At 38.9% G+C, this 20,056-nt stretch overlaps 2 protein-coding genes across 2 annotated transcripts; one reads left to right on the top strand and one right to left on the bottom strand.

Moving 5' to 3' along the window:
* The first annotated feature begins 10,064 nt into the window (after nt 1-10,064).
* On the top strand, nt 10,065-19,393 carry LOC136223024 (polyadenylate-binding protein RBP47B'). The gene is made up of 8 exons (XM_066010807.1): nt 10,065-10,280; nt 13,912-14,395; nt 15,337-15,410; nt 15,484-15,614; nt 16,297-16,381; nt 17,472-17,624; nt 18,619-18,710; nt 18,807-19,393. Exons 1-8 carry the CDS (start codon nt 10,143-10,145, stop codon nt 18,895-18,897), a joined length of 1,248 nt encoding a protein of 415 aa, XP_065866879.1. The 5' UTR covers nt 10,065-10,142; the 3' UTR covers nt 18,898-19,393.
* LOC136211143 (calcineurin B-like protein 4) lies at nt 12,378-13,699 on the bottom strand. The gene is made up of 6 exons (XM_066002692.1): nt 13,658-13,699; nt 13,467-13,575; nt 13,300-13,352; nt 12,991-13,071; nt 12,776-12,888; nt 12,378-12,441 (listed from the first exon to the last, which is right to left on the bottom strand). Exons 1-6 carry the CDS (start codon nt 13,697-13,699, stop codon nt 12,378-12,380), a joined length of 462 nt encoding a protein of 153 aa, XP_065858764.1.
* Nucleotides 19,394-20,056: the final 663 nt, after the last annotated feature.

Below are 20,056 nucleotides of genomic sequence, written 5' to 3' on the forward strand. Positions count from 1 at the left end.
CAAGACGCCCGTAATTTAGCATTGAAGGTCGAGTCACAGTTGAATGTGAGGGGACATGAGGGCTATAAAAGAGCCGGTGTTGACAATACTTATGGAGGGAGAGGAGCTCCCAAGGTGATTGATAAGGGCAAGGGAATTGCAAGTTCAAGCGATCCTAAGGTGCCAAGTGCGGGAAAGGCACCTAGTGGGGATGTGAGACCTTTTAAGGCGACACAACCCCCTAAGGGAAACAACCCCTATGCGAGGCCGACTCCATTCAAATGTTTCCGATGCAATGAGCCGGGTCACCGTTCTAATGAGTGTCCCAAGAGAAGAAGTGCCAACATGGTTGAGCGGTATGATGATGATGAGGAGTACGATGATGAAGGGGATATTTGTTGTGACCCGGTTGATAATGATTATGAGGGAGAGTATGAAGGTGGACAAGCCATAAATGTTGTGAGGAGGCTCTTGATTTCGAGTAGAGTGGAAACGGACCAAAGACACCAATTATTCCAAACCCAATGTCTAGTGCAAGGGGTGAAATGTAATGTGATCATCGACAGTGGCAGCCAAGAGAACATTATTAGCGACACCGCGGCTAAGAGGTTTGGGTTGGTGATTGAAGCGCATCCTAGTCCGTATAGTGTGGGGTGGATCAAGAATGTGGGAGAGATGAAGGTCACCCAAAGGTGTAGGGTACCTCTTGAGATAGGGGAGTACCGGGACGAGGTTTACTGTGACATTGTGGAGATGGATGCTTGCCACCTATTGTTGGGACGCCCGTGGCAATTTGATAGAGATGCTACCCATTCTGGAAGAAAGAACACCTATCGATTTGTGAAGGATGGGGTTCGTTACGTGCTTACACCTCTTATAGGGAAACCAAGGGAAAATCTACTTTGATCGTTTGCCCAACTCACAAGGCGTTTATTAACGAGTGTGAGGAAAGTCAAACGGTCTATGTAGTGATGGTGAAATCTAGTACACCGTCGGAAAGAGTAGGGAGCGAAGGGGAAGAAGTCCTGGAGGAAGTGGGAAATTTGCTTAATGAGTTCCGTGATGTGTTCCCGGAGGAGTTACCATATGGACTACCACCCCTACGGGACATCCAACACCATATCGATCTTGTGCCGGGAGCTAGTTTGCCTAGCCTTCCTCACTACCGGATGAGTCCCAAGGAGAGTGAAGTGATGAAGGAGAAAGTGGAAGAGTTGCTAAGAATGGGCTATGTTAGAGAAAGTATGAGTCCATGTGCAGTGTCGGCATTGTTGACACCAAAGAAAGATGGGTTATGGAGGATATGTGTAGATAGCTGAGCCATCAACAAGATCACCATTCGGTACAAGTTTCCGATATGCTAGACCAATTGAGTGGGTCCAAGGTCTTTTCGAAGATTGATTTGAGGAGTGGGTACCACCAAATTCGGATCAAGGCAGGAGATGAGTGGAAGGCAGCGTTTAAGACGCGTGATGGATTGTATGAATGGCTAGTGATGCCATTCAGAATGACCAATGCACCGAGCACTTTCATGAGGTTGATGAACCAAGTCTTGCGTCTGGTGATTGGGAAGTTTTTGGTGGTTTACTTCGATGATATTCTCATCCATAGTAAAACGTTGGAAGAGCATGTGGAGCACTTGAGGACCGTATTAACTTTACTCCGGGAGAATCAACTCTTTGCCAATACTAAGAAGTGTGACTTTGTGATGGAGAGTTTGGTGTTTCTCGGATATGTGGTCAGTGGGAATGGAATCCGGGTTGATGAAGAGAAAGTTAGAGCTATTCGGGAGTGGCCGACTCTGAAGACCGTTGGGGATATTAGAAGCTTCCATGGATTGGCTACTTTCTATAGGCGGTTTATCCGAAATTTCAGCGCTATTGTGGCTCCTATGACCGAGTGTTTGAAGAAGGGTAGAGGCTTCAAGTGGGAAGATGAGCAAGAGAGCAGTTTTGCCTTGATAAAGAAAAACTAAGCACCGCTCCGGTTTTAGCCTTTCCAGATTTTGATAAGCTCTTCGAGGTTGAGTGTGATGCGAGTGGAGTAGGAGTTGGGGGAGTGCTGATGCAAGAGAGGAGGCCCATCGCATATTTTAGTGAGAAGTTGTGTGACTCGAGGCAAAAATGGGCCACCTATGACAATGAGTTCTATGCGGTAGTGCGGGCTCTCAAGACATGGGAGCACTACCTCATTGGAAAAGAATTTATGTTATACACCGACCACCAAGCCCTCAAATACTTGGGAAGTAAAAAACAAATCCAGAGCTCCATGCATGCTAGATGGTCTGCTTTTGTGGATAAGTTCCCTTATAAGCTTCTCCACAAAGCGGGTCAACAAAACAAGGTGGCGGATGCCTTGAGCCAGAGAGTAGCCCTTTTGAAAACTGTAGCCTTGGAGTTAGTGGATTTTGAGCACATCAAAGGAGAGTATAACGAGGATCCGGACTTTGGAAGTGAGTGGAAGAAGTGTAAGAGCAGCACCGACAGAGGCGAGTATCAGTTAGTGGACGGGTTTCTTATGAGGGGTAGCCAACTGTGCCTTCCGAGTACGTCTATACGAGACAGGGTGATCCCGAGAGCTACACGGAGGGGTGTTAGGAGGACACTTTGGAAGGGCAAGACCTTTGAAGTGGTTAGTTCCCGTTACTTTTGGCCTAGGATGAGGAGAGATGTGGCATACATCGTGGAGCGATGTGAGACGTGCCAAACATTCAAAGGGCATGCCACTAATGCTGGACTACGATGCATCTCCCGATTCCCGAAACCATTTGGGAGGATCTCTCCATGGACTTTGTGTTGGGGCTACCAAGGACACAATGGGGGATGGATTCCATTTTCGTAGTGGTGGACCGGTTCTAAAAAATGGCTCACTTTATTCCGTGTAGAAAGACGAATGACGCCACCGCCATTGCCAAACTGTTTTTTCGAGAGGTGGTGAAGCTACATGGGGTTCCAAAGAGTATAGTGTCGGATAGGGACACGAATTTCGTTAGCCATTTTTGGCGAACTCTTTGGACCATCCTCGGAACCACCTTGAAGTTTAGTACCACGGCTCACCCCCAAACGGATGGACAAACTAAAGCAGTAAACCGGACCTTAGGAAATTTATTACGAAGTAAGTGTCGAGACAAACCCAAGATGTGGGATTATATGCTCGCCCAAGCCGAGTTTGCCTACAACTCCGCCGTGAGTTCTACTACCGGGAAGTCTCCTTTCAAGATCGTGTACACCAAGGCACCCAACCATTCACTTGATTTGGGGGAGATTCCCAAGGGGGAGAAGAAGAGTGTAGCCGCCCACAACTTAGCCAACGACTATCATAGAATGCACCAAGAAGTCCGACATAGCATTGAGGAGAAAAATAGCAATATTAAGGCCAAAGTTGATGAACACTAGAGAGATATACCGTTTGAGGTTGGGGATGAGGTGATGGTGTACTTGGGCAAGGAGCGGCTCATGCATGCCCCAAGTAGCAAGTTGAGGCCGAGGAAGTATGGTCCCTATCGGATCACGAAGAAAATTAGTGTCAATGCTTACCAACTAACCCTCCCCAATTGGCTTGGGAAGGTGTCTTCTTCTTTTAATGTGCAGGATTTGAGTTTCTAGAAGCCGGATGGGTCGTTACCAACCAAGGGATCCGAGACGGAGTCCGACTCTTTCAAAGAAGGGGATAATGATGAGGGCATCTTGTCCGCAAACATGAACCTGGATACTAAAAACGAGGCACGAGAGGAACCATGGGAGGAAATCAAGGGCAACAACGTTCAACCAAGCACGCGGTGCGTGTCTAAAGGCGCGCGGAGCGTGGAGACCCTTATTTCCGAAGGGAAGCCCAGCGACTCAGCCACGCGGGGCGTCCCAACTAGTACGTAAGGCGCGGGTAGCAGTTTCGAGCGAGAATCATCTTAGGAGGTTAAGTACGCAGGGCGTACGCCTAGGACGCCACACGTAGATCCTAACCAACAGGGCCACCAAGTTCAGGAGCTCAACTACGCGGGGCGTAATCACAAAGACGCCACGCGTAAATCCCAACCTACAGAGCCACCAAAGGAGCTCAACTACGCGGGGCGTAGTCCCGAAGACGCCACGCGTAAAGGCCATCAACAAGCGTCCCCAAGTTCAGAGACTCAAACACGCGGGGCGTAACTCCAGGCACGCGGGGCGTACTACGCTGGAGACTGCTTCTCCTCCAAGTTCTCACCATGTAGGGGGACCATTTTTACTCTTGATAATTACCATTTTGCCATCACTCCTTATTTACTAGACTACCATTACTCCCTAACCTTCCCATCTTACCCTTGTTCCCATGCTTTGCTAAGAAACCCTATTCGGTAGTCTTTATTCACATGTTTAGAGGAAGTATTTAAGCCTCTCTTTTTGTAATGTTGAACAAATTTGATAATATTGAAATTGCAAAGCCTCCATTGGAGCACCAAGGTTCATCCTTGTGGGTTTATTCAACCTTCTAGTTAAGCTAGAGAAGTTTGTAATCTTTGTTGGTTTACGATTAAAACCTTCACCCGACTTCAATCTACATCATTTTCGGCTTCTAGCCGGAAGATAAACCTTTTTTTATTTTTTCTTTATTAAATAAATTTTTTTGATTGATTTATTAGATTTGATATTTTTTTATTATATTTTTTTTGTTTTGTCTTCATACATGGATGATCAGTAATTTTCACCTGATCTATGACTGGCCAAGTGAATTTGGTCAGTCACCGTTAGATCTAGAAGGTGTGAATCTTAGCCTGTCTACGGACCCAGGTATTCGTCCGGCCCGCCCAGGCCCGTGTTCCTTAGGCCGGGCTTGGACAATGCGAATTGATGTTAGGCCTAGACCGGCTAAAACCCGCCTATTTTTTGGATAGGTTTGGGATTAATAAAAATAGCACGGGCTGGTCCAGCCATACCCGCCTATTAATATTAATTAATAAATTTTATAGATTTATATATTAAATATTTATTTTAAGTAATAAATTTTATTTTTTATAATTAAAAAATTATGTATATATATTTAGGTGGGTTTATATGGGTTGGGCTTGGGATTTGATTTTTAAACCCGAGTCCGCCTAAATTACTAGTGGGCTGAGCTGGGCTTGGGCTGAGGACTTTTATAAAAAAGCTCGTCTGGCCCGGTCCAGCCCGATCCATGGCCAGATCTAACGATGACTGACCAAATTCACCTGGTCAGTCACTGACCATATGGTTTATCTCCCTGTATACATGTTATCACATAGACCTGACTTATTGCAAGATTGTGAATTTATTTTTGGAGAAAAAATTATGAAATCGATTTTAGATAAAATACGTTTCTCGTCGTTATGCTAAAAACAGTTTCAAAATTAATTATATCGAGTTGTATTATTTTTCTATGAATTAAACAATTATATTTTCTCTAGAAAATACATCTTAAAAAAATTAAATTAAATCAAATAAACACTTAATCTAATTAGCTATAATATTTAACTTTAAATTTTAAATTAAATATTATCAATAATAATATTCTTACTTTTTTTTAAACCACACAAATTTTCATTAAGATCTTTTCTCTTTTCACAAACTCAATCTTTATTGCCAATAAATTTCTAAACTTTTTAAAGGTTTGTAGTACATATATAAATAAATATGAATACGAGTTAACTCTTATAGTGTAGAAACTCGTTAAGATGATTGCAACGGAAGAACGTAAATCATGACCTTTATATTACCGGTAATGAATAAATTACGTTGAGGTTAGTGAAAGAAGAGACGATTGATCCACGAACTAAAAGCACGATTGAAAAAAAGAGAGAGTGACACATGTTAAAGAGATGAATGATACTGGGTTGTTTCTCCAAACTTATGCATTAGGATTAGGTTATGAGATGTAACTATATATTTATAACCACTAACTGAATCTTAACTCTAATTGTTCATTTAGTTTATATCCATCTTATTTAACGAATTATATTGGACTCATATCAAATACAGTATTTTCAACATTTTTACATAAGAAATATATTTATATTATCACCTCTCACATAAAAAAATCATAAATTAATATTTTTATTTTAAATTTTTTTAAATCTTTAAATTAAGTATTTTATTTTTATTATTTATTAAACTTTCACAGTTTTAATATTTTATTATACAATACTTAAAATTTAATATTTTTTAATTAATTAATTTTCAGTTTTACAAAAAAAAAAAATCAAAATGGATTGTGTAATATGTTTGGTGCTTTCTCTAGCTACTTTGTAGTTTCTAAAAAAACATACTCAATAACGGAACGTGATACATCAAATTCTTTTAATTGTATGGAGTAATATAAGGGCGGAGCTAGGGAGGGTCATGGAGGGTCGGCCGACTCTCCGGCCCTCTGGAAAACCCCAAGGTAGGGTGCTCCGCGGCTGTTAAGTGCAGAAATCGCTCGATGGAGATGGGTTCTCTGTAATTCTATTTTTTTATTTCAATTATACATCTAAAATGACGTGGTTTTAGTTGTATTAGGGCTTTTAAAAATTTATAAAAATGACTTATGTGCCCTTCATTTAACTTAAACATTTAAATATGTGTTAATTTTAGGGTGTTATTAAACCCAGCTCCAAATTACCACCACTAGCCTCGTGAAAGGACGAAAATGCCCTTTCATGGGTTATGGGGTGAAAAGCTAATTTTTTTTTGCCTTTCCGTCATGCGGGCGTGTGGCTATCACGCCTCACCGCGTGGTCGGGCGTGATAGCCACACGCCTCATCGTGTGGTCGGGCGTGATAGCCACACGCCCGACCATGTGTTAGGGCGTGTGGCTATCACGCCCGACCACACGGTGAGGCGTGATAGCCACACGCCCGCGTGCCGAAAAGGCAAAAAAAAAATAGGCCATTAAACCCGTAAATAGGCTGTTAAACCCGTAACTACAGAATTGTACTTAAAACCTATAAATACCATACAATTTTAACTAAAATCAGTAACAATAATATAAGTTCATGAATAAATATTATTAATTACAACACATAAAACTAATATAATCTAGTCCAAGCCACTCTCCTTTCAGCGTATAGATTGTGCAAGTGACGAACACTCGGATTACGAAATATACGCCATTAGGTGGCAATGGGAGGCACTGGAAATCCAGGTCTTAAATAAAGACGTATGTAGTGTTGATAACTCCCCAAATGACAAATCACAATCTCTCGCTCTGGTGGTCTTCCATCATCCGAACACATCGGCAGTATAGTGCAACATCCTAACTGTGATGTAGTAAAAAGGAATATTACTGCATTCAAAACAGATGCAACAGCATATAAGTCATCCGGACTCACCATCCAGTGGGACTCACTACACCCCGCTCCTGCCCATTTAATACGCGTGAGGGCAGCATCGAATCCGTTCCCAAACACTGGCGCATACAGATCACGGTTTGCCCGCATCTCATTCTCTATGAGCACTCTCACCAGCTTCCACTCCTCCTGGTTATAGGTAATGGCATCGGCTAAAACACGAAATCCAAAGTTACTATCTGCTACAGTATCATGGTATCCAGTAATAAATGGTACGATGAGACCTTGAACCCGATGTAAATGGTGGTAACCGGCGATATCCGCATCAAATCCGGCTGAAAATATTAATATATGAAATTCATCAAAAAATACATATACTTTAACTTTAACATATATATTACTAAAATAAAATATACCCGGCATCTCCTTGTTATGCACAGATGAGGATGAGGATCGACCTCGACTACGACTACTCCTCGAACCCGAGGACCGTGCTCGACCTCGTGGTGCCTGACTGTACTCCCATGCACTCGGATTTCGTTTCGTTGATGAATTCCCCTTTGGTCTACCCCTAACAGTGTCTTTGACCTCAAGTTCTTTGAAGCCACTTTGTTCCGGGTTTATCTGATCATGAATCATCATCGATATGCTACGCACCATTGAAGGATCTAATTTTTCAACCTTTTCCACAAGAGAGTGAAAAAACTGGTGATCTTCAGACCCGTCAGCATATACGGGAGCAGTAACTGGTATGTCACTCAAACCTTCAAACGCAAGAGATCTCCAAAAAGGATGGATACGGTCAGCACGGACCGATGTGTCCGTGTCAATATACGTTTTAAGCTCACATGCACACGGAATGCCATGAGTCATGGGCAACACGCATCCGCATTCACTTACCACATCCATACTCAATCCGCGCATACGCTTGAGCTCATCATTCAGTACACGCAAGCAGTAATGTGAAACATATAAGTCAAGATACTGGAAAGGTTCTTTACAGTGAGCCACCGCAGATCTTCTTCTCGAGTCCTTGAGTGAGTATCTGATTATATACAGTAAAGGATTACAAAACTAATGTATTACAATTTAAAAGATTAAATTAAATAACAGAATAAATGTCTTACTTGATCGCATCGATCTGAGCCTCAATGTCCTTGTGCACCTTCGCCCACACTGTATCGAGTGCACCAGTAGATGAATTCAACCACTGTTTCAACTGTGCATGTGAACTCTCCACTCGACAGGTTGTAGTGTTTTCTAAGTACAACACCTTATTCGTCCATGCTCGACAAAACTTCTCTTTATGCACTAGCCATGTGGTCTCCACGTACTCTATTACACGAGGCCAGTTGGCAGTAGTATTCTTTATGGATACCACTGCCGCCTCATATTCGGCTACTGCCGGGGCTTCAATTATACGTTTCCATTTTCCATTCTTAAAAAGTTCACCAAAACTCTTCATTCCACATAACTTGCCTACTCTATCCTTCACATCTTTATTAATATACCATGTGCACAATAAATGATGACTATGAGGAAATACCTCACGAGCCGGTCTCATCAGTCCTAACTACCGGTCCGTAGCAATGGCTGTCGGATGCACATCAGGTTGGAGCAAAAGCTTCAATTTTTGTAACACCCACATATAACTTCCCCCAGTTTCATCCTTCATGATTGCATAGGCGATCAAGAAGTTTTTGTTTGAAGGCATCATTCCAATGATCTCAAAGAATGGCATCTTATACTTATTTGTTTTATATGTTGAATCCATACCAACAAACAAGTAATAAGATCGGAACAGTGTGATCGATGTAGGATGTGCCATAAATAAGTGAGTCATAATATTACTGCCCGGCACCGTTTGCGTCCAATGTACGTATTCCTTATCTATAGCAAGCCGACCTTCAAAGCTCTCAGTCCTGATTTTCTCCCTATAGTTATAGACCTGTCTTTGTGTCGGGCAATCCTCTAGATGTTTTTCTTTGATGGCAGCAAAAATAGCACAATGGTTAGCTTGAGCTGAACTCATTTCACGCACAAGTTTTTCGGAACCCGGGCTTAGTCCGCTCATCTGTCTGTAGCCCTGACGATATACAGCCAACTGAATTGAATTGATTGAAATTGATTGAATTGAATGTGATTTTTTAGGGTTCAATTGGATTTAGGATTGAATTGAATTGAGTTTAGGATTGAATTGAATTGAATTGAATTGGATATTTTGAGGGTTCAATTGAGTTTAGGATTGAATTGAATGTGATATTGAATTGAATTAAATTGAATTTAGGATTGAATTGAATATGATATTGAAAAGCTTGTAAGAAACTTGTAACCTTATTAAAACTTATTAAAAACTTGTAAAACTTATGACATCGGTAAATTGAGGAAAGAATTTTTATCTGTATAGAAAATGAAGTGATTGTGAAAAATTGTCAGAATATGACATCCCGAAGGGGTAAATTGCCACCTGTTAGGCAGTAGTATTCTTATTATAAGTAAAAAAAACTATGTACTCACATTTTATGATTTAATTTACATTTTGTAATGTTTTTTTATTTTTTATTAATATGTTTAAGTACCATTGATTTTTTTTTCCTTCTTACATGGTCAAGCCCCCCGAGCTTAGAGTCCTGGCTCCGCCACTGAATATAAATAACGTGCACATTTCGTGATCGAAACCTAAATTGATATCCTTTTTAAATGTTAAGCCTACATTAGTACTGTATATTTTGTACATGATATTTCCCCACAAACATTACGCAAGTTTTGGTATCTTATATATTGAAAAATTGAAATGCTTATAGCAAAAGCTAAAACGGCGTCACATAAAAGGAAAAACATATGTTGGTGAAATCATAACACGATCAAACAGAGGAAAGGAGCAATAGTAGCAGGTGTGGATTAATGGCAGCGGCAACAGCAAACCCAGGAGGGTATCATCAACCGGCTACTCTAGAAGAAGTCAGAACCCTTTGGATTGGGGATTTACAGTATTGGGTCGATGAAACCTACCTAAGTTCTTGCTTCGTTCACACTGGCGAGGTCTCTTTCTTTCTTCCCCACTATTACATACCTGTGTGTCGATTTTTGTGTTTGAGTTTCAATTTCATCATGGCTTTGACTGTTTCAAAGTTTAGCTATTGTTTTAGTCGATAATTGTTATTTTATGAAGAGGGATTTTGGTGTGCACTTCTTCTTTTTTGCCTAATTTACCTTTTTGGAAGGAACCCGTAGTATGCTTTTTTCAGTTTTAAGTCTTTATCTCTGTGAAACCTAAAAAAAAAGTCTTATCTCTGTAAAAGATTGTTTCTTGATTTTCTTCATTGTAGTTTTAGGAGGCTAATCAGTTTTTGATGTCAACAAATGGGTAGTTTTTGGATTCCTTGCTAATTCTTTGATGAAGTCCCTCTACTGACATGTAAAACGATGGTGTTAGAGAGAGAAAGTAGTGCTTGTGTGCCTAGGTATATAGTGCCCGACTTTTATAGTTACCATATAGCTCTCTAATTAAGTAATATGAGATATTTAAGTAAAACCTCTATAAATTAATACTCGATAAATTAATAAACTCTTTAAAATAATAATTTCTTCTGGTCCTGACTTGGGCCGGTTCAAAAAATGGTCAATTTTAATAAATTAATAATATAATAATTTTCTGGAACAACCCTTTATAAATACATTGTATTATTACCTTTATAAATTAATAATTTCTCAAATACATATGCGAAATATATATAGATATACATACTTAGGATAATTTAGCAAAAATATGAATCTACAGTATTTTGTTTTTTCTTGAAATTTAAATCTAGTTGAATTTCATCTCTAATTATTCTCAGTGCATTCAAAAGTTCTGGTGTATCCTTGTCAAATTGTAACAAAAAATTGTAAAATGTGGATGATGCTATAATTGTTTCCTTTCTTGTGGTTGGTTTCAAAAGTTCCAGTGCATAACGTTCGACACAATTTCTTCTAAACTTTGGACTTGTGAGCATTCATTGTTTTCACCTGGATAATCCAATATGTATTTGATTGACATTCATTTGATTGCAGTAACCAAGCTAACCAATCATTCCCTCAAGTTCATGAATTTCTTATTCAATGATTGCTTCCTCTAAATTCGTTGTGACAGATTCATCTCCTATACGAATTTTGCAATGTTTGAAACAAATTGCTATTGAAACAATTAGTAATTTAAAATTTATTTAAAAAAAATTAAAATCACTCTATAAATTAATAATTATTAATTTATCGATTAATTAATATCTCTATAAATTAATAAAATTACGTGATCCCAACATTATTAATTTATAGAGGTTTTACTGTACATGGGTGAAGCAACATTGAATACAAAGCTCTGATATCATGTAAATAAAGGTCTATCCCAAAAGGTACTTCAAAGGAGGAGGATTATCTCACATATATAAGGAGTCATATAGCTCTCTAATTAAGCAATATGAGATATCTAACACATTATTAGGTAAGGGGGTTCTGGGTTCACAATGTCTAGTAGGCTGGTTGTTGTTGCTCTGAGATTGAAGCTTAATCTTTGTAAAGCACACTGGAGCATGTTATTCCATATATATGTCATGCCCATTCAGACGGCTGAGCTGATGGGCCACTGAAAGCTGAGTTTTAGGTAGGAGTGTCAAAATAGGTTGTTTTGTCATTACATGATCTATATATGATGTAAATGCAATAAAAATGATAATCGTGTCACATCTCAATTTGAATTTTATGCCTCAAACATGTGAGGGGTAAAAAGAAAAGTTGTTCACAGGTTGGGTTGGGTTTAAAATTTGAACAAGGAAACTCAGCCACATGTTAGTGCTGGGCTAGTTAAGAAGAATAAAAAGAAAAGCAAACAAATTTCTTTGTTAATGCCACCAGAGAACTCGTGTATTTATATGCATTTTTTAAAGAATAGCTCGAACCGAGTAATCTGATGAACTATAAGAAAGAATAGCTAGACGTTGACCAGTTGGTATTTGGAGAATCGAAAGCCGTCTTCTCCGATCCGAGCAGTGCTTGTGAAACTGCCAACCTTCCCTTCTCTTTTCTATTGGCAAGCAAAGCAAGCCATTGAAGATAGATGCAAAACTTGTTCCCTTTTCTGTCTTCTTCATGTGTATGAGTGGTCTACAATTGCGATTCTTGTGCTTTAGTGTTTAGCACAAAGCTGGGAAATACTCCTGTTACATCCCTGAAATAAATGGCAAACTACAATTAACACAAAAAGAAAAATTGCAGTTGATACACAAAAACAAACTACACTTTTGAGAAAGCAGACTGTCAATGCAGTAGAGAAGAAGATAAAGAAGCATTATTATACTTCACATTTGAAACCATTAGTTGATAAAGCAAAGCCACGACATGAAACCAGACCGAGGGTCATATTTTATATAATCACCAACAAAATAAAACATGAAAAGAAGCAAAAGCAGTAATCTGATTGCAAAGAAGCATGATTTCAATACAGAATTAAAAGATGGTTAATTGAAAAGTAAGTTTTCATTGTAAGTTTTTAGATAGAGTACATTAAATAAGGTAGTTTCATGTTCTTTAGGAGCGATGGATTCCTCGCCGCATATTCTTCCCACTCTTCTTGATCAATCCGTCCATCGCCTTTTGTATCGACCTCATTGAATGTCTGAATAATAGACAAAGCAGAGATAATAAACATCAAAACCACAAGTCCGGAAACAAAAGTGAGAGAGAGCCCTTAAGAGTATAATCTCGCATATTTTCATACCTTGTCTACAATTGTTTCAATAACATCATCAGATATATGCAAATCAGATTCTTCCAATAGAGCCAATACCATCTCCTTCAACTGTCAACATTATCATCAGTGTTTCCACTCCCATAGTTAATACAGTTTGAACAATTCTTGGAAAAATCTCATAAAATCTGGAAGCTACCTGATTGTGAGTTTCAAGTAGACATAACCGAAGGACAAAAACCAACTAAAGGAAATCAAAATTACTTCAATTTATACAAATTTCAAAAAGCAAGAGCTAAGTGAAATGACAGCAAAATGGGACGGGAAGAAAGAATGCACCTCCTCATGCTCAATGTAACCAGTACGCCTCAGATCATACAGTTTGAACGCATCTGCCACATTAGGTTTTCTGCTTTAGTAGCTATAACACATTAACTAACTTGCAACATAAAGAATATCTGATGAATGATAGGCTGGTTACAAATACCACTGAAAGAGTTTCTTACATTTAATTTTGACTGCATCAGGAGTTTTTGGGTGAAAGACACTCAAAGAAAGGATGAATTCTCCAAAGTCAATATGCCCATTGCGTTTGACATCAAAAAGATCAAATATCTGCAAACATTCAACATACTATAGCCTATAGGGAGCAAATCTTCATTGGACAAACAATGATGAATGATTATTGAAGACAAACCACAGGATCTGAATTGAAACAACTACTAAACTTTGCATTCATCATAAATCAATTGTTCTTTCTTTGTTCAATAGTTATAGAAATGATATCAATTTTGAGTAATTTGCCTGTTATCAATTTTGATTTCATGAATTAGAAATGATATTCTTTTCTTAAGAAAGTAAACTCAATGGTACAGTTGATTTTTCTTGCAAGTTGTTGGTTGTTGTTTTGCACCATGAACTAAAACTTCAAAACCATTCTTCTCAATCCAGGTAGTTTCAATTAAAATAATACGAAACAAGATCACTGGCCAACCAGAAGGTTATGGGTTTGTGGAGTTTGTTTCTCATGCAGCTGCTGAAAGGATTCTACACACATACAATGGGACACAAATGCCAGGGACTGAACAAACTTTTAGGCTAAACTGGGCTTCATTCGGTATCGGTGAAAGGCGAGCTGATGCTGGTCCTGAGTTTTCCATTTTTGTGGGAGATTTAGCACCTGATGTTACAGATTTTCTCTTACAAGAAACATTCAGAGCTAATTATCCATCCGTAAGAGGTGCCAAGGTTGTAACTGATCCTAATACTGGGCGTTCTAAGGGATATGGGTTTGTTAAGTTTGGTGATGAGAATGAAAGGAATCGTGCCATGTCTGAAATGAATGGTGTTTATTGCTCCACTAGGCCAATGCGTATCAGTTTAGCAACACCAAAGAAGACCACTGGCTATCAACAGCCATTCGTTGCAGCAAAAGGTAATTTTTTAGTCTTATAGTTCTATCAGAACTATACGAGAACTTAGTCATTTATTTACTTTTTGCTGATAGGTGTCCTTTGGCTGAATACACCAGGAGTCCCTTAACTCGGCCCGAAAATATTTTTTTGGCCCTCTAAACTTTAAGGATGTCCCATTAGCCCCTTGAACTTGCTTAAAGTGACTTAATTAACCCCCGGTGCTATGTGGTAAACTAAGAGGTGACTTGCGCAAGCTGAAGTGCATATCACTTTAAGTAAATTCAGGGGGCCAATGTGTCACTTTAAGCAAGTTGAGGGAGCCAATGGATCACATTAAGTAGGTTCAGGGGGGTCAATAGGTCCTTTAAATAAAATCGGTTTTTTCGGACCAAGTACAGTAGTTCCCTGATGCATTAAGCAGTCTCCTTTTCTTTCTTTCATTTCCAGAGAACATGAGAGGCCAAGTTTTCCCAGCCTAAATGCAAGGACCGAAAATAATTTATTTTTAGGTTTAATACATAAGGGCCTCTGTACTTGGGCTAATAATCCGATTGACCCCTGAACTTTGGAGATGTCTCATTAACCCCAAGAACTTGCTTATAGTGACCTATTGATCCTTTGGACTTGTTTAAACTTTGCTATTTCCCCTCTGAACTTGCTTAAAGTGATACGCACTTCAACTTGTCCAAATCACCGCTTTGCTCATGTCACTTTAAGCAAGTTCATGGGGCTAATGAAACATCTCCAAAGTTCAGGGTGGCAATCGCATTCTTTAGCGAAGTACAGGGCCTTAATGTATTAAGCCTTGTGTTTACTTAGAAACTTTAATTTCTAAAAGCTTTTTAAACTCTTCTTTGCACTTATCTCTATCCTACAAAGTAGATGATTTGACATAATATGTAGCCCTTTTTCGGTAATTGTTTATTATGTTAGATTTTGCTTATCTGTTAATTTTCTGCAGCCGTGTATCCAGTTCCAGCTTATACTACACCAGTCCAAGTGGTTCCAGCGGATAATGACATCACTAATACCACCGTAAGCTAACCAGATGTTAGTCGTTTTCACTAAGTTGTTCTTGGCCAAATCTCTTACTATTCTTTTCTTGCAGATCTTTGTTGGTAACTTGGACCCCAATGTCACAGAAGAGGAACTGAGGCAAACCTTTTTGCAGTTTGGGGAAATTCCCTATGTCAAGATTCCTGTGGGCAGAGGATGTGGTTTTGTACAATTTGCAACTAGGTCTGCAAACTGTTCATTTTTCTACAATAAAATGATGATATTTATTCCTCAAACATTCTGTTTTCTATTCCTCAATTTCATGTGTACTATAACACTCTTGTCTAATACTATGTAGATATGTCCGCTTTGACCCAAGTCCCATTCTTTGGCTCACGGCTGTAAAGTGTGTCTATATATATTAGAAACACATTTACTAATATAATCTAATCTTTCCCTCTCCATTTCCGATGTGGGATTCAGTTTATTGATGCCCTCATCGTCATCCTTTAGGATCGCTCCTTGCTCGGGTTTTCCACCCCGGTGACACCCCTCAGGATCGAGTCGTTACATGTAGCTCCTACTATATTTCTCTTGTTGTTGATAGAAAATAGTTGGTGTCTAGAGATAGACAGAGACCACTGGGTGAAGATAGTCATATAGCGCCTTGCCCTTATTTCATAACATGCAATATTCATTAGGGATGACAATTCCGATTATATTGTCAAAATCGTCTTATGTTATATCTATATGGAACATATACTTATATATGATATAAAATGCAAGAAAAATGATAATTTTGTCATTCGTGTCAGTCGGGCATTCTATGTAAATCGTGTTATGTTGTTGGAAATTACCATCCCTAATTTTGATGGTCTTTATCAACTTTGCTTCAGTGTTTCTAAACTCTACTGTTCCCTTGTAGGGTATCTGCTGAAGAAGCCATTCAAAGGATGCAAGGTCACGTAATTGGTCAACACCCGGTTCGGATTTCTTGGGGCAGGAAACAGGTAAATTTCACTTCTATTCGCCTTGGGAGAATTTACCATTTTTGCGTATTCTTTTGAGATGTGTTTTTCTGTGTTAGTCCCATGGTTTGAACTTCGATGCTTGCTTTCTTAGCCTGAAATAAGTAATAAAAAATTTGAATATATGGAGAAGGTTAATGACACTTCTCGTAAATCATAATGGACTCAGCATAGTGTAACGGAATAAACTTGGAATAAATTAAAGTCCCTGTGTGGCATCGAGAGGGCGAGCCTTGGCGCAACGGTAAACGTTGTTGTCGTGTGACCGAGAGGTCACGAGTTCGAGTCTTAGGAGCGGCCTCTTGCCAAAAAAAATTGGCAGGGGAAGGCTTGCCCTAGTACACCCTTGTGGTGGGACCCCTCCCCGGACCCGCGCTTAGTGGGGACGTGTAGTGCACCGGGCCGCCCTTTTTTTTTTGTGGCATCGAGACTTTCCCAAGCCATCGAGCCAGCCAACCGATACCGAGAGAATTTCTCCCCTCTTAAGAACTCCGTCAAGTCCTACTTTTAAGAGTATAGCTGAACATAAGCCAATACTCGTGAACCACTTCCGAATACCGTCCCATAAGATTCCCCGTATGTATCAAACCTTGGCCTTCATAGGAGCGTGCACTATGGGCCCAATGGCCTCATAGTGTCCCTAAGGCTCCTTCCTTTGGAAACATCACGCCTCTCTTTCCCAAGGCAATAAATGCCAGCCTCCTTGTCCTTGATAGACTAGGGTGGATCACTTAAGCCAAGTGTCTGTTCATTGGCTCACGCACGGGTGGTAGAGATCCTACACTGTGTGGTCCCTGTCCCTTATAGTAGTCCTTATACCTACTTGAGGTCTAAAAGGAACAAACATTGATATGTTCCATTCAATTGCCTCCTCCTTCCACACAGCAGTTATCAATATCTTGTTTCATCATTTTTCTTTGTTTGTGATTATGCCTGTAAACCCTGATGTTGAATGAATGTTCTTGAATTCTCATCAACCAAAAATGAGGGAGTTTTCCAAATAGGAAAATTCTTAAATTTGGCGCTGACATCGGGAGAGACCTTGATAATTTTTGGTATTGACTCATTGTAGGATGCAACTGCTGGTTGGGGTCAGCAAGTAGATCAATGGAGTGCCTACTATGGTTATGGACAAGGGTATGATGCCTATGCTTATGGAGCAACACAAGATCCATCATTATATGCCTATGGTGCATATGCTGGCTATCCACAGTATCCTCAACAGGTGAATATTTTTAACTTTTGCTGCATGAATACTGCGTTAGAATGGTATATTGTGGGTTGGGTATGGGTTGATTCATTTGCCATTAATCTGATAATTGACACGAGTCCACTTAGACAAATTGTCACCTCTAATTGTGGGTAGGGAAGTTATTATAGTTGCTATGAAGACTAATTGGTCGTCTTTTAGGCCTTTACACATTTTTGTAAATTTTTGTAGTTCCAAACTGCTGAACTTCTACCATGATGTGTACTAGGAATTGTCACCTAACAATCCAGCTCCACGAGTTCTAATATTTTTGTACTATGAAATGTAACCGCAATTTCCGAATTCCGTGGAGGGTGTCTTTGTGGTGATCATTTGTTACTTCTAACCTATGTTGCACGAAAACCTTGATTTCAAAGAGTTTCCGCATTTAAACTCTTGCAAACCGAAACTTTATGTTTTAGGGCCTCGTTTTTATAATTTAAGAAAATTGGAAACTCGTTTCTTAAAATACAATGGATTTTAGAAGGAGACAACACATTATTAGATCTTCTAATCAGTTTATGTCACTTTCTTTTATTCAGTCCTTCCTTGACACCATTGATCGACTTGAAGTTGAAGATGAAATCAGATCTTCTCTATTTTTTGTCATTTTATTAAAATAAGGATCTGAAATTTGTATAGTTAGAACCGTTTTGACCCTCAGAACCGTATCTGAGTCAATGGTCACCAATTGACCTGGCCCGATTGCCAGTTTTTGGACCGGTATAGCCTCCGGTTCCAGTTTAACCGCGTTATCATATATAAACTTACATATAATTTTTCTTGTTTTATATATACAAATAATTTCAAAATTTATAAATATACCGCTACATTTGTAGTATTTACATGTTCCTCCCACGTTTCCGTTTTCTATATTTTTACATATATGGTTTCCTAGTATCCGTTTCTGTTTCTGTATCAGTTCCATTTCCATGCAACATAGCTTCTAACTGATACATTATACATTTAGGTCGACGGTGCTCAAGACATGACGGGTATAGTTCCAGTTGCAGAACAAAGGGAGGAACTTTATGATCCCTTAGCTGCTCCTGATGTTGACAAGTGAAGTCTCTCTCAGCTTTTGTGGTTCAACTAGTACCTACATACATGTTTATGCTTATAGGCTGCTCATTTTACCTATTTGAGTTTTGTTTTCAGGTTGAATGCTGCTTACATTTCAATCCATGGAAATGCCATTTTAGGCCGGCCCTTATGGATGAAATCTTTGCCAGTTTCCCAGCAAACATAGCTGTCGGGGACTTTTTTGTTGATGTACCTGTTCAGATAGTTCTATAGGATGGAAATTGAGAAGTAGATTTAGATGAGCAAAATCTGTTGCCTAGGAGGATTGTATTATGCTGAAAATTCGTCGGATTTGCACACTGCAGGGCACCGGGAGAGGAAAGTTATTGTGCCAATTTTGTGTTTCTTTGGAGCTTCATTTTCCTTTGTAGAAGAAACTAGTCTTGTGCCTTTTGCCTGTGAAGAAGACAGGAATAACTTTTCCAGAAGAATACTTAGGATTGTCAAAACGGAATGTCATGTTAGAATTTGTGTTATGTGATTTATATATTTCATACAATGTTATAGTAATAGAATTGATAATCGTGTCAGGTGAATTGTCTTTGTGAATCGTGTTGTCCTATAAAAATTTGACAGTTCTACTCAGTCATATGATAGTTTATTTGCAATGTAAAGAATTATGCCTCCTTGACAATCTAATAAGTTAATAATTTGCCATTGAAGTTGCATTATTTTCTTATCCTTTGCCTTATTCTTAACATATAAAATAAAATTCATTCATTTACATCAAAAAAAAAAAAAAAAAAACTCGCAGATCTATAATTTCCCAGTTAATTTTATAATTATTGCATGAGATCCATTTTAAACCATTAAAAAGAACATACATCGACTCACGGATAGATTGTTTGGTAGATGTTCAAGTAATTTACTCAGTATGTGTGGAGACGGTAATTTACTTATCAGTATATTATTTGTACCAAGTTCACTTGTTAGAGTTACATTTTAGGACAATAATAAGCATTAACCATAGAACTATTAAACCCGTCTTTTCTTAGCTCTAGGTTCTAGATCACTACTGTAATCTACTATTATTATTGATATACATATATGTTAAACAACCAAAAACTTTTGAATTAGAATAATTATAAAGTTTTCCAAACCATATCTCCTCGGTAGTTTTTATATTAAGGGACATATATGAAGATCGATTCACAAAATAACAAGTTGTATCAACAGTTTCAACCTAAAACTTCTTATCCAAACCAACATTAGACATACATTGAGTTTTCTAATTTATTCTCCCATTAATGTGTCAATGATGTCATTCTGTTGTGGTCAGTAAGTATATTTGGAGTGTCTCGCTATTCTTTCATTCTCATAAAAAC

This window comes from Euphorbia lathyris, chromosome 1 (genome assembly GCF_963576675.1).
Source record: "Euphorbia lathyris chromosome 1, ddEupLath1.1, whole genome shotgun sequence".
Taxonomy (NCBI): Eukaryota; Viridiplantae; Streptophyta; class Magnoliopsida; order Malpighiales; family Euphorbiaceae; genus Euphorbia; species Euphorbia lathyris.